The sequence below is a fragment of the Zingiber officinale genome, chromosome 7B (genome assembly GCF_018446385.1).
Source record: "Zingiber officinale cultivar Zhangliang chromosome 7B, Zo_v1.1, whole genome shotgun sequence".
NCBI lineage: Eukaryota > Viridiplantae > Streptophyta > Magnoliopsida > Zingiberales > Zingiberaceae > Zingiber > Zingiber officinale.
This window is the reverse complement of record NC_055999.1, coordinates 88,370,224-88,394,851: the sequence shown is the minus strand read 5'-3', so window position 1 is coordinate 88,394,851 and position 24,628 is coordinate 88,370,224. Positions and strand designations below refer to the sequence as shown.

The window sequence follows — 24,628 nt, the reverse complement described above, 5'->3', positions numbered from 1 at the left end:
AACTCACTCCTCCTGGAACACCACAGTGGAATGGTATATCCAAAAGGAGGAATCGTACCCTATTAGATATGGTACGGTCCATGATGAGTCACACAAATCTTCCTATAACCTTTTGGGGATATGCTCTAGACACAGCAGTCTTCACACTTAACCGTGTTCCATCCAAAGTTGTGATAAAGACACCATATAGGATATGGACTGAGAGAGATGCCCAGGTGTCTTTTATGAGGATTTGGAGTTGTGAGGCTTACGTTCGATGTCAAGTCTCAGACAAACTGGGACCCAAATCTGATAAGTGCTATTTTGTTGGATATCCCAAGGAAACGAAGGGATATTACTTCTACATTCCCAGTCAGCACAAAGTGTTTGTGGCTAAGATTGGGGTATTTCTAGAAAAGGACTTTGTTTCTAGAAAAATTAGTGGGAGTACGTTCGATCTTGAAGAAGTTCAAGATATGGACCATAGCACTTAGACCTTGATGGAAGTTGAACTGGAACCATAAAATGTTGTGGATGATGACATTGTTCCACAAAGAGTTGAGGAACAACAACCAGTTCAAGTAGACCTACCTCTTCGCAGGTCTGATAGGGTATGTCGTCAGTCTGAGAGATACTCATTTCTCTTATCTGACCATGATGACGTTATGCTTGTTGAGAATGAGCCTACCTCCTATCAGGAAGCTGTGATGAGACCAGATTCTGAGAAATGGCTAAAGACCATGAGATTCGAGATGAAATCCACGTACACCAACCAAGTATGGACTTTGGTTGATCCACTTGAAGGCATCAAACCCATTGAGTGTAAGTGGGTCTTTAGGAGAAAGACTGACATGGATGGACTTATTACCTATACGGGTCGTTTGGTAGCTAAAGGTTTCAAGCAAATTCATGGTATTAACTATGATGAAACCTTTTCTCCAGTAGCGATGTTTAAGTCCATTCAGATCATGCTTGCTATTGCAGCATACCACGATTAGGAGATCTGGCAGATGGATGTCAAAACTGCGTTTCTGAATGGAAACTTGCTCGAGAATGTGTACATGACACAACCTGAGGGTTTTATAGATCCATTGCATACTGGCAGAGTATGCAAGCTGCAAAAGGTCATTTATGGACTGAAGCAAGCTTTTCGGAGCTGGAATCTTCGATTCGATGATGCGATCAAACAGTTTGGTTTCATCAAGAATGAAGATGAATCCTGTGTCTACAAGAAGATTGTTGAGAACACAGTTGTTTTCCTTGTATTGTATGTGGATGACATACTACTCATTGGAAATGACATCCCTTTACTGCAGTCTGTAAAGACTTGGCTGGGGAATTGTTTCTCAATGAAGGACTTAGGTGAAGCAGCCTATATTCTAGGCATAAAGATCTATAGAGATAGATCTAAGAGATTGCTTGACCTAAGTCAAAGTACATATATTGACACGGTATTACTACGGTTTGCCATGCATAATTCCAAGAAAGGATTTCTGCCGATGTCACATGGTGTGAGTCTTTCGAAGACTCAAAGTCCCTCTTCTAGAGAGGAGAGAGACCGCGTGGATAAGATTCCTTATGCTTCAGCCATATGATCTATCATGTACGCAATGCTATGTACTCGTCCTGATGTTTCGTATGATTTGAGCATGACGAGCAGATACCAGTCAGATCCAGGTGAGCGTCACTGGATAGCGGTCAAGAATATTCTTAAGTACCTGAGAAGGACTAAAGACTATTTCTTGATATTTGGAGGCGATGACAAGCTAGCTGTAAAGGGTTACAGTAATGTCAGCTTCCACACTGACCAAGATGATTATAGATCGCAGTCTAGGTTCGTGTTTTGCTTGAATGGTGGTGCTGCGAGCTGGAAGAGTTCGAAGCAGGATACAGTTGCTGATTCTACAACAGAGGCCGAGTATATTATTGCATCAGAAGCAGCAAAGGAGGCAGTTTGGATCTGCAAGTTCATTACTAAGCTTGGGGTGGTTCCTAGCATAGCCGATCCTATAAAGCTCTATTGTGACAACAATGGAGCAATTGCACAGGCTAAGGAACCTCGCTCACACCAGCGGACCAAACACATACTACGGTGCTTCCATCTCATTTGAGAGATCATCGATAGAGGAGCTGTGAAGATTTGCAGAGTACCCACAGAGGCTAACATCGTTGATCCCTTGATCAAGGATTTGACACAGAGAAAGCATGATGGTCACACTAGGTCATTAGGCCTTAGATCCTACACTGATTGACACTAGTGCTAATGGGAGATTGTTAGTTAGAGCCCTAGAGCCAATCATATGATGATTGTTGTATGGACTCGATGTATCATATTCCTATATACTTATAAAGGTATTTATTTATGGTTATTATACTTACTTGTATTGGTGCCAAATAACTAAGTATAATAGCGTTCTTGAGTAGAAAGTTCTTATCTATATCAATCGATTGGTTGAATTGATAGTGAGATGATATAGAGAACACTACTCTTAATCATTCCTAGTCAAGCATTAACATTCAGGGACAATGTTAATGCGATGAGACTAACATGTAGGTCAACTCGATGACTTGATCTCACAAGTCATGGATATAGAGATATCAAGTTGACACATGTGTATGCATTAGAGAATGTATACTGAATTGTTGGTGCAACATCCCTCAGGTCAAGGTTGACCTGGTTAACCAAGCTGAGTCTTGGTTTGGGTTTAGATGTTTGACAATAAGATATTGATCGAAGAAGAGTCAAGTAGGTCAAGGTTGACCGGATACTTGACTGGGAAGTCCTAACTGGCATGTTAGGCAGGTGAAAATCCTGGTGAGTGAAGCCAGGTGAAAGTCCTAGTGAGTGAAGCTAGGCAGAAGGAAATCCTGGTGAGTGAAGCCAGGTGAAAGTCCTAGTGAGTGAAGCTAGGCAGAAGGAAATCCTGGTGAGTGAAGCCAGGTGAAAGTCCTAGTGAGTGAAGCTAGGCAGAAGGAAAGTCCTAGTGAGTGAAGCTAGGCAGATGGAAAACCCTAGTGAGTGAAGCTAGGTGAAAGTCCTGGTGAGTGAAGCTAGGCAGATGGAAAACCCTAGTGAGTGAAGCTAGGTGAAAGTCCTGGTAAGTGAAGCCAGGCGAGGAAATCCAGATGGATCAAGGATGATCGGACATCTGGTGTTGGGAAGTCCAAGTAGGTCAAAGGGATTGACCGGATACTTGGCACGAGGAAATCCAGATGGGTCAAGGTTGACCAGACATCTGGTGGAAGTCCAAGTAGGTCAATGGAGTGACCGGATACTTGGCACGACGAGTAAAAGTCCAAGTAGGTCAATGGAGTGACCGGATACTTGGCACGACGAGTAAAAGTCCAAGTGGGTCAAAGGGATTGACCGGACACTTGGTGGGGAGTCCTGGCATGATGTACCAACAGGTCAAGGTTGACCGGATGTTGGTGAGGGAGGTTTGGGACTTGGTTTTGGGCAAAAACCAAGTGCTGGATCGATCCGTGGATCGATCCAGGCTGTGGATCGATCAGTGGATCGATCCAGATTCTTCCCAGCGAACAGAAAGCTTCTGGATCGATCCGTGGATCGATCCGTGGATCGATCCAGAGGTCCCGATCGATCAGCCGATCGATCGGGACGATGCTGCTTCGCGCGATAAGCGCTGGATCGATCCGTGGATCGATCCAGGCGCGTTTCCAGAGCACAGAGGCGCTCTGGATCGATCCGTGGATCGATCCAAAGCCTCCCCGATCGATTCGGAACATTCGAATCGATCGGGTTCCGACCGTTGGCGTCGATTTAAGCTGCAGGCGTGCGATGGCTGCGGCATCTCTTCACGATCTCATCTCAGCTCCTCGCCAGCTTCTCCACAGCTCTCTACAAGCACGTGATCGCCGGTTCTTGAAGGATCTTGGAGGCTTTCCAAGTCAAGAGGCGGATCTATTGCAAGAAGAAGAAACTAGGGTTAGGGTTTGCACTCATTGTAAGCTTGTAAGCTTCTATTTCTTGTACTCTTTCCCTTTCTTCTTGTATTGAGTGTTGTAGGGCTTCTCCGCCTTTGGTAGGTACCATAAAGGAGTGTTATTCATAGTGAAGGGTGCGTGTGTGGTGTGGATCCTTGGATTAGTCACCTCCTTTGGAGGTGGATACCAAGTAAAATCCTAGTGTTAGCGTGGTTGTATTTGTTTCTGTATTTTCCGCTGCATATCCTTGAAGAAACAAGCAACGCCAAGCGACGAGTACGCGACGAGCTAATTTTGGTCCTAACAAGTGGTATCAGAACAAGGCCGCTCTTCACCGGAATCATCGCCGGAAGGGTCAAGCATATCAAGAAAAGCTAGAGGGTGAAGAAGTTGGAGCAAATTCTTCAAGTTCAAGACTTTATCAAGCTCAACTTTAAGATGCAATTCCAAGATGGGCTTGGATTTGACACAAGGGTGGCTCCACCATACACTTCTACGAGTTTCGATTCTTGGAAATCAAGAATCGAAAATTTTCTTATGATGGAGATAGAGCAATGGTTTGCTCTAATGGAAGGCTTCAAGGCTCCAAGAAATTCAAAGGGTAAAGTTATCAAGAGGAGCAAGTGGAGCCAAGAGCAAGTCCAAAGGTGCGAGGCTAATGACAAAATGACCAAGCTTTTGGTCAATTTATTGCCAAGCACCATCCTTTGCAAAATTGGAGAATTTGAAGATGCAAAGGAATTATGGAGCAAATTGGACAAGCTTCATGAAGAGATCCCCTCCACTGTACAAGATCATGAAGAATCTAGAGAGGGTGACTCTTTGGAGCAAGACCAAGAGGAGGACTCCGAGGTTGAGAGATGCTCAACCTCCGAAGAAGAGGAAATCCAAGAAGCTTCATCCTCAAGGGAATACAACGAAGGGAACAAGGAGGGAGCATACTCCTTGTTTCATGTTCAAGATGATGAAGCCTCCATCTCTAGGATTGAGGGGGAGCAATCCTTGGTGACGCCGGATCAAGAAGAAGGAGAGGCTTCTACATCCGGGTCAAGTGAAGAAGAAGAAGATGGTGCCACCTCCGAAATTCAAGAAATATCAAATGGAGGAGCAAGTGCCATCCCTACACAAGAAGGTATAAACATTTCAATTAATAATAAAAATCATATCATATGTTTTGAGTGTAGGGAAAGTGGGCACTACAAGAGCAAGTGTCCCAACTTGGCCAAGAAGAAGGGTCAAGTGACGCAAAAGGGCAAGGAGAAGCCCGAGGAGACTATTCCCGGAACAAAGAAGAGCAAGGAGCATATCATATGCTTCTCTTGCAATCAAAAGGGGCATTATCGGAGTCAATGCCCTAAGGGGAAGAAGATGGTCAAGGCTCAAGGAGGAAGCTCAAGTCAAGGGGGAGCCTCTAAGGTAAAAAGGAAGGTAACATTTATTGAGCCTACCCCTTTACATTATGGTAAAAAGCATGATAGTTCTAACTTTTATCATTTTAATGCAATTTACCATAAGAATAGGAAGCATGAGGGCTTTAAGGAAAAGCATGTGGCCCTACATGCCAAAACTACTACATCTAAGGCTAGGAATGTAGGTAAAAGTCTAGGCAAGAACTCTAAGGATTGTAGCTACAAGCCTAGAAACAAAAATGCTCATGGATCAAATGAAAAATCAAAATCTAAGGATTTAATGGTAGAAAATCAAGTCTTGAGGTCAAGACTTGATAAAATGGAAAAGACCCTAAAAAGGATGGAAAATATCCTAAAAGGGCAAAATGAGCATAACTTAGGGTTAGGAAAATCAAAGCCATCAAATAGCCATAGAGGTTTGGGATACAAACCAAAGGCTAAGAAGGATGTGCCTAGTTATCATAGGGTTCCATATAGTTATGGAACAAACCCTAAGTCTAGAGGTCAAGTCAAGAATACTAGGGAAGTCATCCCTAAGAGTATTTTTGCAACCAAAGTGACTAAGACTTCTAAGAAGTCTAAGAAAGTCACTAACAAGGTCACAAGGGAGGCTATCCCTAGGGTTGACCTAGAAAGTGTGACCAAGGCCTCCAAGAAGCCAAACAAGGTCACTAGGAAGGTATCTAGGGAAGTTATCCCTAGTGAGTATCTAGAGCATCCAAGGAGCACCAATAGGTGTTGGGTTCCTAGGAGCATCTTCTCTACCCCATAGATGGGTTAGAGAGTGTCAACTCCGCTTAGAAGGGTAGTTAACCCAACTTTGAGGAAATTGACACTCAAGGAGCATTTTCAAGGTTTTTGTTAACCTTTGAAAATGAAATGGAACTATTATTTACTCCTTGAAAGAGTAAAATGTGCCTAGTGGTGAAAATTTGATTTTAATCTTAAAAGGCACATATTGGGAAATTCATAAGAGCTACCAAGTTGGGATTTTGGTATGTTCTTAGGAAATTTAAGGCAATCCGGGCCTTAACTTTAAAGTGCTACTCTTGTGGAAAAATGAAATATGCCAACATTTAGGGAATATGCGCAATTTCAATTGGCATAAATTAATCAAGGGAATTAGAAATGTCAATTTAGACTTTGGCATTTTCTTGAAGCACTTTAGGGCAATCTAGGTTTAAGTTGTAAGTTTAGCTAAGGTTTAAGGATACTTAGATAGTTAATCTAGGTATATTTTATTTATGCTAAATCTTGCCATGATTGTTTGCCCAATATATGCCATGACATCATGTTTATTTTTGCATTCATGACTTATTATGAAAAATACAAAAATACCATGTCATGACATTCATACATCATGTAGCTATAGGATATCTTTCTTTTGAAAGTTATTTTATTTTGATGTATGCCATAACATTATCATGCATTAGTTTAATTCCTTGTAATTAAGGACAAATGGCATTTAACAACACTTATTAACAAGTGACATCCTAGGTGGGTGTCTAATATCTCCAAAATGCCTAGATAGATATGCATGATCCCTAGAATAGGGCAAAACCAAAATCTTACATCTCACAAGGACTATAAGATGACTTGTATGTGTTTTAGTGCACATTAGATACAAGTGAGATGTTAGGAAGATGAACAAAACTCAAGATGTTGATTTAGTGCATTCTTTTGAGTTTTAGGTTCATCAAAACACATAGTTATGTGTTTTCCCATCATTGGGAAAGCTAATGTACAAGTCATGTGCATTAAGCCCAAGGAATATGGTGGGATATTGGTTTTGAAAAGTTTTCAAAATGATTTTGGAAAACCTTGGTGAAGGCTATCTGTTGATAGTAATCACCATTGTATAGTTAGACACAAACTTGAAGAAAACACTAAAGTTTTTGCAAGTTTTCAAGTTTGTGTCAATCTTTGAAAATATGATGTATTTTCATAGAAAACTATTTTTCCTTGATAATATATGCCCTAAACATTGTCTACACGAAATTTCATAATTTTTGGATTTTTGTAGAATTTTCTAGGGGTTTCTGAAGTTGACTGAAATGGAATTTCAGCAACTATCAGAGCTCCGATCGATCCATGGATCGATTGAGTGCCTGAATCGATCCATGGATCGATTCAAAGCAAATCTCGCGAGCAGAAGCTCGCTGGATCGATCAGCTACTCGATCGATCGTTCAAGCGGTTCAATCGATTGAACCCAACTCCAATCGATCCAAGTTGTCGATTTTGCCGGGAAAGCCTGATTTCAACACTTTGAACCTATTTTAGTCTAGGTAACCATTCCAAACCCATAAAATACATTTGTATATAAAAGGGTGTTTTCGTGTTGAAAACAACGATGGAATGGTAAAGGAAGACTTCATTGAAGTTTAGGTTGAGGTTTGTTTCAAATTTTGAACATTTGAACCTCAAAACTTCTAAATCTGGGTTTCCTAAAGGTTTAGGGATTCCAAGTCATTGTTGGTGCAATGACAGAAGTTACCACCATGTCTTTAGGGGGAGGGACTCTTTAAAGACATGAAAAATTATTTTTCATGAACCTTGGAAGGTGGTTAACCTTCTGTTGTGAACTTGCTCAAGGTTGAGCATTTAAACTTGAAATGGGGATAAATGGGGAGTGGATATCCTCATCATTTCAAGTGGCAACTCAAGAGGTTGAAAATGCTCAAGGTTGGGTATTTGTCAACATTGAGGGAGAAGTTAAGGATAATGAAGGGTATGGGACCTTCAATATTGAGTTGATCACAATGAGTGAAATTGTGATCACGATGAGCAACTCTTCAGGGGAGAGTCTTCAACAAATGGAGTTGTTGAAGTGTGCCCAAAATTGGAGCATAGGTTGATGTGTTTCCAAAGACGGGTTGATGTGGTTTATTCGTAGGAGGTTGATGTGTGCCAATAGGGGGAGAATGAAAGGAAGTAAGTTAGGTTTTCATTACCTAGAGGGAGTTTGCCCTCTTAGGGGGAGAATGAAAAGCTTAATTTATGGGTTCATTACCTAGTGGCATGAAGAAGGAGGCTATAGGATTAGCCTAACTTACATGTGGGATTGTAAGTGTTATTGTGGTATTGTCAAACATCAAAAAGGGGGAGATTGTTGGTGCAACATCCCTGACCTGGTTAACCAAGCTGAGTCTTGGTTTGGGTTTAGATGTTTGACAATAAGATATTAATCGAAGAAGAGTCAAGTAGGTCAAGGTTGACCGGATACTTGACTGGGAAGTCCTAACTGGCATGTTAGGTAGGTGAAAATCCTGGTGAGTGAAGCCAGGTGAAAGTCCTAGTGAGTGAAGCTAGGCAGAAGGAAATCCTGGTGAGTGAAGCCAGGTGAAAGTCCTAGTGAGTGAAGCTAGGCAGAAGGAAATCCTGGTGAGTGAAGCCAGGTGAAAGTCCTAGTGAGTGAAGCTAGGCAGAAGGAAATCCTGGTGAGTGAAGCCAGGTGAAAGTCCTAGTGAGTGAAGCTAGGCAGATGGAAAACCCTAGTGAGTGAAGCTAGGTGAAAGTCCTAGTGAGTGAAGCTAGGCAGATGGAAAACCCTAGTGAGTGAAGCTAGGTGAAAGTCCTGGTGAGTGAAGCCAGGCAAGGAAGGAAATCCAGATGGATCAAGGATGATCGGACATCTGGTGTTGGGAAGTCCAAGTAGGTCAAAGGATTGACTGGATACTTGGCAAGGAAGGAAGTCCAGATGGGTCAAGGTTGACCAGACATCTGGTGGAAGTCCAAGTAGGTCAATGGAGTGACCGGATACTTGGCACGACGAAAAGTCCAAGTAGGTCAATGGAGTGACCGGATACTTTGCACGACGAGTAAAAGTCCAAGTGTGTCAAAGTTATTGACCGGACACTTGGTGGGGAGTCTAGCATGTACCAACAGTCAAGGTTGACCGGATGTTGGTGAGGAGGTTTGGACTTGGTTTGGGCAAAGTTGGCGATCGATCCGCGATCAGCCGCTGATCGATGATGGATCGATCCGCATTCTTCCCAATGAAGCTTCGGATCGATCCGTGGATCGATCAGAGGTCCCGATCGATCACCGATCGATCGACGATGTCGCGATAGCGCCGGATCGATCCGATCGATCGGCCCTGCGCTTCGAGCATGACAGGCCCTGGATCGATCCGTGGATCGATCCAGCCTCCGATCGATTCGAACATTCGAATCGATCGGGTTCCGACCGTTGGCGTCGATAAAGCGAGCGTGGTCTTGGCATCTCTTCACGATCTCATCTCAGCTCCTCGCCAGCTTCTCCACAGCTCTCTACAAGCACGTGATCGCCGGTTCTTGAAGGATCTTGGAGGCTTTCCAAGTCAAGAGGCGGATCTATTGCAAGAAGAAGAAACTAGGGTTAGGGTTTGCACTCATTGTAAGCTTGTAAGCTTCTATTTCTTGTACTCTTTCCCTTTCTTCTTGTATTGAGTGTTGTAGGGCTTCTCCGCCTTTGGTAGTTACCATAAAGGAGTGTTATTCATAGTGGAGGGTGCGTGTGTGGTGTGGATCCTTGGATTAGTCACCTCCTTTGGAGGTGGATACCAAGTAAAATCCTAGTGTTAGCGTGGTTGTATTTGTTTCTGTATTTTCCGCTGCATATCCTTGAAGAAACAAGCAACGCCAAGCGACGAGTACGCGACGAGCTATTCACCCCCCCCTCTAGCTACTTTTGGTCCTAACATGAATGACCCGCCATGAGAAAGTATCATGGATCATTATATGAGTGGCATATATTTTCTCATGTGACTATTAGTATGACTATGAGTTCTTGGACCTGAAGTCACCATGGTTCCCTACATAAGGAATTGCATACTTTGACTTCGTCAAACGTCACCCGTAATTGGGTGGACTATAAAGGTGATTACTGGGTATGTAACAAATTATGCGGAGGGATGTGAGTGATGTAGATGAGATCTATCCCTCCTATATGACGGGAGTGACATCATGATTTTTTATAGAGTGAGACCACTAAGTGCATGGTTATGCCCAAATGAGTCAATATGAGATATTGAGCTCATTTGATTATAGTGAGTCTACTTGGAGTTCAAGATATAGATTGATTAGAAGATGACATGATCTATGCCTCAATTGATCAATCTAGATATCTAGGATAGAAGGACATTATCATATATTGTGAGAGTCACAATTAGTAGTCACAAAGGTGATGTTAGATCTCAATATTCTTGTAACTTGGGTAGTAATGATGTGTTGCTAGATACCACTCATTACTTATGTTTCTAAATGAGTTTAGGAGCATTGCCAACGTTACAAGAGCCTATAGGGTCACACACAAAGGGCAATTAGATGGAGATTGTGTCCATATGATGGACCAAGAGGATTAGGTTCATATGATGAACCAAATTGGATTAAGAGTAATCGAAATTAGACTAATTGAGTTGGACTCAATTTGATTCATGTGTCCAATGAGTCTAATTTAGATTATGATTCATTGAGTCAATTTAAATCAATGAATAGAGATTCATTAAATTAAGTTGACTTGAATCAAAGGTTGGATTTGATCAACCATGGGAGATAAGAGGTCAAGTTTGACTTGACTTGAGAGGGAAGATGAAGGGTCAAGTTTGACTTGACCAAATGCCACTTCATTTGTGACTTGGCATGGGGCCGGCCAATGATGATGGTCCACATCATCAAGGCTACATCAAGTGTGCGCCACCTTATGAGGGAGACCAAGAGTCATGACTCTTGGTATTACATGGAGGTTTAAAACCTCTCAAGAGTGGCCGACCACACATTGATTGGAATTCAAGTCTTCTTCTTCCTCCTCTCTTCTTCCCTCTCCCTCATCCTCCATTGCCGAAACCCCTTGAGAGTGCTAGCACACTCTAAGTGGTTTTTCTCCATCTCTTGTCCGTGTGGATACGTATAGAGGAGTGTTCACTTGACACTCTACGAGATCCGACAACTTTTGGACGAGCGGGATAAGCGAAGGGCTTCGCTACAAAGGTATAATCTCTACCATGTAGATCTAGGAGAAAACTAAGTATATGTAAATTTTTATCTTCGCACGGATCCGTGGCAAGAACTTCGTGGTTTTCCACAACACAAAAAAATGATTTTTGCGGCTCGAAAGTTCCTACATAAATGTTTATTTGTCCTTATATGGTTGTATGAAGAAGAATGAATGAATTGTTAGGATGTATGTATTTTATTTTTATTTGTGAATTTTGTAAGTGTGATTGTTATATGATGTATGTGTGGATTATATTTTTGTATGGGTGGATTGTATGTAATGGATTATAATGTCATTGTCTGTGATGATTTTAGATATTTGAAAATTGTAAATAGGGCAAGCGCGAAAGTAGATTGTACCTGTGGTTTTTTTTTTTGTTTACCGATGAAATTTAGTTTCCGTTGGTAATTATCGAAAAAATTGTCGACGAAAACCAAAGTTTCCATCGGTATTTCGATACATTACCAACGAAAATCCGATTTTCCATCGGTAATCTATTTAACTTCCCACCCGGTTGCATTACACTATTCCAGCATTATTACCGACGGACTAGTTTTCCGTCGGTAGAATATTATCGACGGAATACGCTATTCTATCGGTAATCCTATTTCCGACAAATCACCTACTGACACCTATAACTCCGTTGGTGATATGTCGGTAAGGTCATATACCAATGGAATATTGACCGATATTTTCATCGATAATCCTGATTTTTTTTTAGTGGAGGTTGTATTATCCGCCAAAAGTCATTTGTACATTTTTATAAATTTATTTTGATAATTGATAAATAAAATTTTATGGGATCAACTGACCACTAATTTGAAAAATTAGATACATTATTAAAAAGTAATTATTATTGATTAACAACCACCATGATTAAAATTATTTAATATCTTAATTATATCTTGATAATATAATATAATATAATATAATATAATATTTATTATTAATCTAAAATATCTATAGTCTTGCTTTTTCTCCTAAATCTAATTAATGCGTGACGTTGAATTATCAACTCTTTAAAAAGATCCGATATCAGTTATCCTATTTAATAATTTTATTTAAATTTTAGATAAGATAATTAAAATTTTTTTATATCAGCTATCTATCTATTCTTTAAATTTAGATTTAATAAATAATAATTTTTAAAATTTAAAAAATAAAATATCTATCCTAAAAATAAAATAATATTTATTTTAATTTCTCTCCTCCATTATTTTTTTTTAATTTCTCTCATTCCACTCCTTCCATAAATATAATAATAAAATATAAAAAAATAATAAAAAATTAAAAATAATAAGAATTCGAATAGTTAATATAGTGTAAAAATTAATTATTTAAATTTAATAAAATAAATTAATTATTTTAAATTTTAAATATAATTCTAGAGAAATCGATAAGATGCCCTTATGCATTTGCTTTTACTTAGCCAATAAACAACTACCACACTCCTCTGTAGACTGTTCCAGTTACAATTTTTTATTTATTTATTTATTTTTTGAAATAACTCTACGGTTTAAAGAGTGATACCCTGCAGACTTCGGATGCGCGCCCCTGTGCACGACTGAACGCAGCATCACTGGAGTAGCAACTCCTCAGTCGCACACAAGCCGGTGGGCAACGTATCATATAGTAAAATAGCGATATCGTTCGTCCCCAGTATTTTCATCTTACCACGTCCAATGTTTTCACAAGGAAAGTAAATCATAGTAACTTGAAAAGTTAATGTGCAGTGGGAAGAGATGCACAGGAACCAAGAAATTACGTCCTAATTACCCCACGATTCAAACCCATACTCTCAAATAGCAAATTTCTGCATACTAATCGCTCCATATAACCCCATGGGACAGTGGGCAACGTATCATCCCACATAGTTTAAGAGGATAAGTTTAAAATCATCAAAATGCCTAAGTTTTTTTAAAAGTTCTTTTTCCCTTTTATCGTAATTATCAACGCCTGAATTATTTACCGCATTATTATTTCATTAAATAACTCAGCGGTGTCAACTGTGTTAACGATTAAGTTGACATCTGTATTTACTGAAATTTTTTTACAAAACATCAGAATAAATCAGTAAATACTAATAAAAAGATAATCAATATTCTTAAATCCGCTTTTTTTTTATATAGAAGGAAAAAACGGATCTAAGAATAAAAAATAAAAAATAAAAAATAAAAAATAAAAAATAAAAAGAAATAATAATAAAGTTTAAATTTACTAGAAGCTTTTAGAAATAAAATTAAAATAAAAGGGTAAAATTCAAAAGGATAGTTTTTGTTTTCGTTATCAACGACATTTAAATATTTGTTTTATTTTATTTTATTTTTTATCTCCAAAATATTGTTTATACTGGTTCCGTAGTAATAAAAATAATTCTAAATAATAAATATATTTCGAGAATGGAAAAAATAAATATAACATCATTATTAATATTTTTTTCAAAAATAAATATTTACTTCTTTTATATAAATAAACTCCAGCGCCCGGAGCTTATTAGTTTCTTCCACTCCACGGAGAAGCTAGACAACAGCGCACCGCCATGGCCGACATTTCCGACCACTCCGCCACCGACAAGAAGTCACCCTCGCTCCTCCGATCCGTGACCTACCACCACTGGTCCAGATTCCCCTCTTCCCGATTGCTCGCCGACGATGACCCGACCAAGCCCCCCAAGGTCGTCCTCTACTTCACCTCCCTCCGCGGGATTCGCCAAACCTTCGAGGACTGCTGCTCCATCCGCGCCATCCTCCGCGGACTCCGCCTCGCAGTCGACGAGCGCGACGTCTCCCTGCACGCCGCCTTCCGCCTCGAGCTTCAGGCCGCGCTCAATGGTCGGACCTTCGCGCTTCCCCAGGTGTTCGTCGGCGATCGATGGATCGGCGGCGCACAGGAGATTCGACAGATGCATGAGGCCTCCGAGCTCGGAAGGTTGCTTGGGGAGGTTGCTCGCCAGGACCCCGCCTTTGTCTGTCACGGATGCGGCGGGGTGCGGTTTGTGCCCTGCCCGACTTGTAGCGGCAGCCGGAAGATCTTTGTTGAGGAGGAGGGGAGGATGCGGCGGTGCGTGGAATGCAACGAGAACGGTTTGGTACGATGTCTTGACTGCTGCTATTGAATGAGCTGAATACCGCAATCTTTAATCACTTCAAAAGGACAGCAATCTACATTCAAGAACAACTAAATAGGAAGGCAGAAGGAAGTTTAAATTGGGCGTCTTCTTTTTTCTTTTTGGTAGCTCCTCCTCCTCTTTTGTCGACGCTATTAAGCTAATTGCTATGCTGTTGAAGAAAAATGCCATATTAGTTAGCTATACATAATTTGAGACTGAGGTTTTCATTTGATGACTCTGTATATTAGGAAATTAATCTGAGGGTGGTTATTAATTTAAATAACTTTTATGCATTTATCCTACAATATGTTGGTTTCTCTATGTTGATATACTTTCTTCTACTTCTGTTGTCTTTTCAGTTATTTTGAGCATTGCATAAATGTTCTGATTTGTGAATAATTGTATATTACAGTTCGTTTTTTATCTCATGGATCATTTTCAATCTGTCTACCTGTTTTTGTTCATTAGCTATGATATTTCTATGTAAGATCTTGTGTATTTATCCTTGGATATTGGGTTAATCCATTTGTTGTGCTTTAATAGATGATGCTTAATCTCCATTTTAGGCCAATTAAATGGATGCCATATACAGGTATAGCTGTTTCTCTTTTGTTGATCAATCTTTGGACATATAGTTTCTAGTTTATTTGGTGTGATCTGCGTGTGACATGTTGTTATTTATCTAGTCAGTAAATGACTAACAAAGTTCTCTTTTTTATTGCTTCTTATGTAGTGAGGTTTCCCGCACCTCTTTAGGTATTTTTCCTATTTTTTATTGTTGCTAGTTCTCTTAGAGATAAGGTTTCTACCTCTTGGGATTCTTTCTCACCTACCTATTAAATAGCAGATGATATAACTCATAACTAGATTAATCTCATATCAACTTGAAGTATAATTGTTCAGTTGCTAAGCTCTTTAAATGATGATTATTGAGATGCCTGCCACTCGGTTCTGATGTTTGCTTAACGAAAGGAGGTGAAAGAGAGGGATACAAAGAGTGGCTTTTCACAGAAGAGTGGGATAGAAGGATGCTTCTTCAAGCTCTCTCGGGATTAAGGGTTTTGGAGGAAAGACAAGGCCTGCCATTTTTCCTACGTTTCCATCTTTTTGTTCATCCACCTAGTACATAGTGAATATTCTTCTCTTCCATCCTCCCACCCCTTTAAATTTGTTCATTTCCACCAAATTGGACACAATGTAATTTTTCCATCTCTCTTGTTCGTACTGTCTATTTATTGTCTATAACTATTTCTGATGCTGGTTATGTAAAGTAGGCCCTTTATTAGCTTATTTATGATCATCAGTGGTTACAATGATTCCCTTAGACATTTACTGGAAGATGGAAGAAAGTTAATATAGGTACACTGGAAAAAGCTTGTTCCAGATCTCACGCATGACACAACTTTGTCCTTCCCATTGGTTCTACACAAAGAAGAATCGGAATTCTTTACAGCTTCAGATTCATTGATATGTAAAATAATTCTATTGAATGTTACGTGACAATCTTCATACTGGATGGTCCATTTTGTAAGAGTGTGTATAGTTTATGTTAAATCTATTTCATTACAGTCCCTGTTCTATGTTCAGCAATGTCTGGTATATTCAGGTTCACTACTTATTTGCTTGATCCTCTTTTGGGTTCACAGAAACAATTTATCTCATGAATTCGAATTTTGCTATTTCTGTACTGGAGCACAGGAACTCTTGTGTTTGCATAGTTTCTGGGACCAATTATCTTAATTTCTTGTTTGTCCTTTGAATTTGTTTGATCAATGTCAGTGGTTCTTCAGGACCTTGATACTGTTTTCTTTTGGTAGAAGCTGTACTAAGTAAACAAATGGATTTACTTGTTTGTTTTTACATTTACTGCCTATCACTTACTTGTCATCGAGCTTTTAGAGACACATGGCTGCTTCGTACCAGGCTACAAGCCAACGTTACTTTTTGAACCTTTATTTCTATTGTCTGCTGTGCCATATCTCTTTTCTATAACTTTTGCAGCTTTTTGCTATTGTTTGCAGTTACAATTTTCTGTTGTCTGCTATGCCATGCATATAGTCTTTTTGCTTAAATTTCTAATCATACTTTGTTTTCTATATTTTTGGTTGATAGACTTACATTTTGTGCACTTACATTCATATTGCAAATCAGCAAATGTATTTCTGATAAAGGCTCCTATACTCCACATGGACTCCAGGCATTGGTTATTTCCTGTCATTTGGTCATTTTTTATGCATTCTTTAGTAACATCCCGACCTTTTGACTTATCTGTATTCTATGTCCATTCAGGCATCTTAAATTTGATTTTGTAAACATTCTTCCAGCTTTACACACTGTGAGATGGAGTACAAGCTCAGTATTCAAATATTAAGGAAATACAGGTACTTCACTTATACTGCAAGCATTCTCTTGGCATTTCCAATTTTGTTCTACCTTGAAGCAATCTTTTCTGATAGAGGTTGTTTAGTGAGAGCAAAATCTGGTATTAGGAATCTAAAAGTTATAGTGAAGCTTAACATAATGAATGGCAATCTTTGGTGGATGTAATCTTGATGGTTATTCTTAAATCGATTTCGTAGACTCTAAGCTGGCAATGCAAATTTGAATATATTTGCTAATCCTGGTTTGAATTGGTCCCATAAACCCAATTAGTTGGTATCATTTACACCATGGAGATGAGCCTGAGGCATTGAGGCACAAGAAGTCATTACATATCTTAATGGTTGGAGTCAAGTGATCAGAGGCGTAGTCACATGGACGAGAGGGCGTGTGACCGCCCCCTCTCACATTTTGTTAAAATATTAATATTATATATTTGAAAGTCTTCATCATCATTTTGATGAGCTAATTTCATCACTATTCGTTGTCAGAAATTGGAATTGATTGCATATTTGGAAACCTCACGATCTAAGTTATCCATTGGTATCACTTTTATTAGGGAATATCGTGACTTAAAATATTAAGTATTGAATTTTAAAAATAAAATATATAATAATAAATGGATGAACTAAATCGTAGGACATGAGGTGAGAGAGCTAAATTAAAATTGAATTAGGTTTGAACTAACTCCAATAGGTAGGTGTGGAGATAAGAATTATGTTGGTTCAAAAAAGAATTGATTTGGAGTGGATTTGGTTAAATTATAGTCGAACCAAATTTAAGGTTTAAGCGAGTTTGATCGATTTAAAACAAATTAAGATATTTTTTGAGTAAATTTTTATTTCATTTTTTTCTCTCACCCTTTTCTCTATAAGTAATGGCTAGCACATGAGGTGTTGTCACCATGAGGTCTAGGGTTTGAATCTCGGTATAGCCGAGGTAAATATCTCCCTTATATGCTAGTCACTATTCTAAAGGCTAGTAGTCGCCTGTGATTTACCTCCTCCGTGTTGGCCTTGGGACGGGTTGGCGGGGGCGCTGGGGGCGAGCGTATTCGCCTTTTGCCATCATGTTACAACCCCGACCTATCCCCGCGGGATGATCTAGTGACTGGCCCATGAGTTGCTGCCACCATGAGGTCTAGGGTTCGAATCTCGGCATAGCCGAGGTAAATACCTTCGTCATGCGCCAGCCACTATTCCAAATGCTAGTAGCCACCCGTAATTTATCTCTTCCGTGTTGACCATGAGAAAGGTTGGCGGAGGCACTGGGACGAGAGTAGTCCTCTTTTGCCACCATGTTGCAACCTCGATCTGTTGTACCTTATGTCACCCCTTTGTCCATCCCTCTCTTTTATTTTCTCTTCCTCTTCTTCCCCATTTGCTTCTTCTCCAACAGTAGCAAACTTATCATTTTTTCCTCTCCTCTTCTCGAGCACAAGAGTTCTCTTTTCTTCTCCTTTCTCTTCTCCGGTAAGTAATAAATGCAGCATCAGTTGCTGCCCTCTTTCAGCAATAAGAGTAGCCCTCAGCCCTTGCATCTTCTTCGTCTTCTCATATTTTTTAGGATTTTATTGGCACCGTAAGAATAGTCATATTTTGTCTTGCCTTGCTCTTTTTATGTCGTTGTCAAACTCACCGAAACTAGTCAAGGTTATTAATAAATAAGGTGTAGTTCTCTTCTTTTGCTTTTTCCTCCCTAATCTTATCTTCTCTATTTTTTTCAAAAACAATGATATTCCAAGGGGTAAATTATTCCTTTCTTCTTTTAATGTTTTATTAATTGAAGGAGAGTTGTAAAGTATAAATTTTATTTTATTAGGTTGCTAATTAGGATTATTTTTGAGATCGCAATGAAGGTCTCATATGTAAGAATGCTAAATATTATAAAGAAGCGAGATCACAAATGATTTTTTGACTTTGAGTCATAAATAAGCTTTGGGGATCGACAAATTGTTGTTTCAACTAGAACCAAGAGCTATGGTCGAAGTTTTCAAATTTAAGTTCGTTTCAGTTCCTTAAATTTAAAATTTAGTTTTTTGGATGGTGAAAATCGATCTACACTGATATTTGAAAATTTTTAAAATCGCCCCTCTTGGTTAAAAATTCTAGCTATGCCACTACAAGTGATGGTTAGAATAATGATGATAACTACATGCTTCCATTATGGATTTGTTGCACGAGATTTTTCTAACATTTTCTTTCTACAGGACAGAAACATGACTTACCAGAGAACCATTCTTGCATCCGAGATCCTCATTTGAAGCTCATTTATTATCAAGTGGGTTATTTGATGATCAATAGAATAAATTGCTATGGCAAAGAAATCTTCCATGGTGAATATAATGATTGTCTGTGGATCTACTATAATATCTGACTTTGATCTGATAATCTGTGTTTAGGAGTGAAGGATCAAACTTAATGCTGTGAAGGATCAACTTTCGTCCGTATGACACCATGCTGCTCCTCTTTTTGCATGTAAGTACTAGATGCAAATTCTATTAATTATTGTTTCAACGTAGAGGCCCCATCCTGTCTTTAGGTTGGAAACACAAAGCTTTTGGATTCTTGTCCAAAAGTTATGCTAATGGGTTTTCCATAGGTGCCCAAAGGTCACACCTCCAAAATTTCATCTACTTGCTCGAAAAAGCCTTGCTTCTAGGACTTCCAATAACTAAAGGTCACTCTTCAAGACTTTATCCACTTGAACAAAACTTGCACTTTCAGGAGTTCCAATGTCTAAAGGTCACATCTAGGACGTCATCCGCTTGCCTAAAGGTTTCATTTTTAGGATGTCACCATTTTATCAAAGGTCTCATTTCTAGGACTTCCAATCCATTAGATGTCACATACTATCCTTCTCCGATATCAACTAAACTTTATTTGCAACATTTCCAATCCCTTTAAAACTCAATTACACGTTAGACATACAAACAAATTTAACTTGAACTCTTTGTCACATATCAAAACTCTTGGTCTATCCCAATCATTTTGGGGCCAATTGTACCAACATCCAACATCCAATGATATTAATTTATGGTAGAGAGATTACGTCAATTAACTAGATACTTAAAGTAGAAGCTTTCAATCCTTTCTTTTTCTTTTCCTTTGCAAGAAACTTCTTGTAGTTGTCTTGAGTAACCCAACTTCTGACAATGGAAACATATTGCTTCATCTTTTTTGGCCTTTGGTAATTTTAACTTCTTTACTCTGCTAGAGGAACCAACAACAACGTCCTCCTTCTTCTTCGACTTTATTTTTCATTTAGTTCATTATTTAAAAAATGTACCTTGTCCTTTGTGTTTTTCTAAATTTTGGGTTCATATTCCTTTTGCAATATTTTTGACACTAACTCTCTAAAGAGTTTTGTCCGCATTCAGCATGTTGTAATTCATGATGACCATGTTGGTGTAATGATGTTCTTAAATGGTCTAATATAACCAAGTTGTTTTGATATTTTATTTTGATGTGTTGATTAAAGATTTAAGTTAGGTTTCTCTATGATACTGTGTGTATCGAGTCTGATACCATGTGTTGTGTCCAACATGAACCAAGTTAGGCATGTGCCGACATGAGCATGAGAACCATGACCCTAAAGGGGAGAGAAGATATGATATTTGGAGATAGAAGAGTGTAATAATTTAGAAGAGGAATATAGCTAAGGAAGAAAAGTATCTTTTTTCTCAATATGTTTTTCATTATACAACTTGGCTTATATAGCCATGTCAAAGGAAGTTCATAAACAATTTGGTTCTTCTAACATTAAATATATTATTATATCAAATACATATACTTTGACAATTTAACTCATTATGGTAACTTAATTAGTCACTAGATACTTCAATCCAACTTGACTTGATGAAGACCAAAACAATTTGGTTTTGAGTTCCAACAATACAATTTGGTTTAGTCTTCCAAGCATGTAATTTGGTTTAGACTTCCAACAATGCCTCCCGTAACCCAAACTTGCTCTTCATTCCTAAGCTTGCTGCAATTTTTGTAAAAGTAGGTTCTCTAAGTGGTTTAGTGAAGATATCAACCTTTTGTTCATTGGTCCTGCAATATTCAACATGAACAATATCTTCATTCACAAGCTCCCTTATGAAATGATATCGAATTTGAATATGCTTTGTTTTCCCATGAAGAACTGGATCCTTCAAAATTGAAATTATTGATTTGTCACAAAATAAGGTTGTTGGACCTTCTTGATCATGCTTGATATTCTCCAAATTCCACGAAACCAAAGTAAATGACATGGTAGAAGATGTCATAATCAAGAGTTTCTTTCACATATCTAAGGATTCTTTTTGCGGCCTCCCAGTAATTAGAGAATGATTTCTCCATAAACCTGGTCACCAAACTTACAGCATATGTAATATCTAGCTTTGTAATAGTCAAATACATTAAGTTTCCAATCAAACTTCGAAATATAGTTGGTTTAACCAATTTCCTTTCACCATGCTTGCTTAACTTTAATCCTACGACACAAAGAGTTGAAATTGGATTTGCATTCTCCATTTTGAATTTTTTTTTTTCAAAATTTCTTTTGCATAACTCTCTTGAGTGACGAAAATTCCATGCTTGGATGTTAGAAATTCAATTCCAAGAAAATGGTGTAACTCTCCCAGTTATCTCAAATTCATTTTTCATTGAGAGCTTGCAATTATCTAGCATCTTCAAATCATTACCAGTAAAAATAAGATCATCAACATAAAGACTTACAAATAAAGGCCTCTAGATGAATTGGATTTAATGTAGAGAGTATGCTCTAATGGGCATTTTAGAAAATCATTCTTCTCAAAGTAATTATTGATGCAACTATACCAAGCCCTTGGAGATTGCTTTAGCCCATACAAAGCCTTTTTCAACTTATATACTTTATTTTCTTCACTCTTTTTAATAAAATCAGGAGGTTATTCAATATATACTTCTTCTCGAAGAACAATATTTAGGAATGCCGACAAGACATCCATTTGAAAAATTTTCCAATTGTTTTGAGCTGTAAGAGATATCATTAATCGAACAGTATCAAGTCTTGACATAGAAGCAAATATCTCTATAAAATCTTTTCCTTTTTGCTTGTATCATTTTGCTACAAGCCTTGCTTTATGTTTGTTGATGGAGTAATTTGCCTTCATTTTTATCCTGTATACTCATTTAACGCCAATAGATTTTTTATGTCGAAGAAGAGTAGTAAACTCCCAAGTTTCTTTTTTTCAATGGCAGCTATCTCCTCTTTCATGGCTTTTTTCTATACTTCTTCCTTATTTGCATCATCAAAGGAAATTGGTTCTTCTTCTTCAAGGAAAGTGAAGAGTACAAAATCATCATATTCAATAGGTTTGGTTGAATTTAGGAGTTCCTGTACACTTCTCATTTTCCTTGGAGGAGGACTTGTTGAAGAACTTGGTGAATTTCTAGGTGAATGAGAAGAATTGTCTTCTTCTGATTTTTGTTCACTAAATGAAGGAATGTAGATCTCATTTTCTTTGCGTTTTGGATCATCAAAAAGAATATCATGGCTTATCACAATCTTTTTGGTCTTTGGATTATATAGCTTGTAGGCTTTGCTTCTTTCACTGTATCCAATAAAGATGCACTTTTTAGTTTTGTCATCAAACTTGTTTCTGTTTGCTTATGGAATGAGTGAATAAGCAACGCTCCCAAACACCTTTAAATTAATGTCGAATGTCAGACTTTCTTCCATACCATACCTCATGTGGTGTGCAATCTTTCAAGTTCTTTGTTAGAGAATGATTAATACGATAACTTGAACAAGAAACAACTTTTGTCCAAAATTCATTTGGTAAGTTTTTTCTTTTGAGTATGCATCTCATACTTTCAATAATAGTTCTATTTTTTCTTTCTCTTACACCATTTTGTTGTGGTGTAAAACAGGTTGTCAACTCATGCCTTATACCATGTTCTCTAAAATATTTCTTAGCTTCATTTGAAATTTATTCGCCACCACAATTAGTTCTTAAAGTTTTGATACGAAGCCCAGTATAATTCTCAACTTCAACTTTAAATCTTTAAAAGTTTGAAATGTTTGTGACTTTTCTTTGAGAAATTTAATCAATACCTTCCTTGTGAAGTCTTCAATGAAAGTAATAAAGAACTTACTCCCACCAAGTAATTCTGTTGGCATATTTCCACAAAGGTTAGAATGAACAAGCTCTAATGGCTTTTTTGCTCTCCAAGTTGCTTGTTGTGGGAATGGATCTCTGTGTTGCTTTCCAAATTGGTATGTTTCACAAACTTCTTCAACTTGGTCAATATTTGGTTGTCACGCCCCGGAGGAGTCTCTGTCCGAAGAAATTTCGGCAGCATCTCCCCTGTACGGCGGACAATCTGAAACTTTTCTACAAGCACTATATACCTCAGCCACATGCGGCTGGAATAATAACAATAAAAGAAAACAAACACCACGCAGTTAATATCAAATTCAGCCTCTGGCTGACACAACCACGCAGTTAAAAATAAAGCAGCCCACTCGGCTGTACCAAAACCAAAACACAAAACTGCTAGCCGGCTAGGCTTACACAACCAACAACAAATACAAAATACCACATAACGACATCAACACTCAAAAAACAAAACCGGAGTACAGAGCTAAACAAACTGATACATAAACAAACAAAACATACGTGAAATCGATAAGTCTTCTGATGTGACGTGGGGACCAGCAGACAGGATGCTCCAAGCGACACCATAAATAACCTGGTACCTGAAAAATATAGAGTCCACGGGGGTGAGTTCAACAACTCAGCGAATACCAATAGACATGCCTAGTAAGATATATCTAACAAGATAAACATGGAATACGACTTCCTAATCATATATCTAGGAAAGATGCAAAACTGAAGGTAACTAAGGAAGCTGTACTCACCAGAACTCCTATCCAAACAAAAGGGTCATCAAACCGAACTAAATCCTGGATGCATGTCAAACATATGCATCCAACCAAATGCAAGGAAACACAATCACAAGAAATAAATGTATCAATGCATATGATGTCAATGATGCGTCTGGTCACCCCTAGTCGGCCATCTCACACACAAATGGCGAGACCGAGTGGGTAGGGCTGTGACAACGCACTCTGTCGTCACTGCTCCCGATGAGTGACCGAGTGGACGGGATCTTTCGGATACTCGTCCTGTGACCCCAAATCATAAATGGGGAGCTCAATGCTCTCAACTCCCTACACGATGACGGGAGGAATCCCTGCCGGCAACACTTGTGTCACACTACCCATGAGCGGACCAACGTAGCCAAACAAAGTCCCTACTACACACTGCCCGAATCGACCACTAACCCATGAGTGGTAGTGTGTGTCCATGTAATGGCGATGTGCTCAACAACAATGGAGTCGACTATCGCACGATGCAATCATGATGCATGACACTAAGCATGGCAAAACGATCAACATAACCATATCCATACATACAAAATGGGTACTTAAAAGCGATGGTCACATACCAAGATCTAGAGTACACAGTCGATAGAATATCAAAATCCTATGTCCGAACATAATAAGTATGGAATATCCTGATCAGCATAGAAAAATCCATATATACATAATATGGGTACCACAGTATCAGTAAGTCAAATCCACGGATCTAGGGTATACAAGTCCTCTAAGGTATAACAACCTAGACCCAAATCATATCCCTCTTCCATAGCATATGTACCAACAATATACACAGATCAAAGAATCAGGGTCTAAACACCCGAATCATATATGATACACAAATAGAGGTACACAAATCTGATATGGCCCAAAAACCTAAGTATCAGATAATCTAGATACACAGGCCAGAAACAACAATCCAA

General features: G+C 38.7%; 1 protein-coding gene across 1 annotated transcript; it reads left to right on the top strand.

The window, feature by feature from the left end:
- The first annotated feature begins 13,824 nt into the window (after positions 1–13,824).
- On the top strand, positions 13,825–14,678 carry LOC122003914 (uncharacterized protein At5g39865-like). Its single transcript, XM_042558883.1, has one exon. It carries the CDS (start codon positions 13,848–13,850, stop codon positions 14,421–14,423), a length of 576 nt encoding a protein of 191 aa, XP_042414817.1. The 5' UTR covers positions 13,825–13,847; the 3' UTR covers positions 14,424–14,678.
- Positions 14,679–24,628: the final 9,950 nt, after the last annotated feature.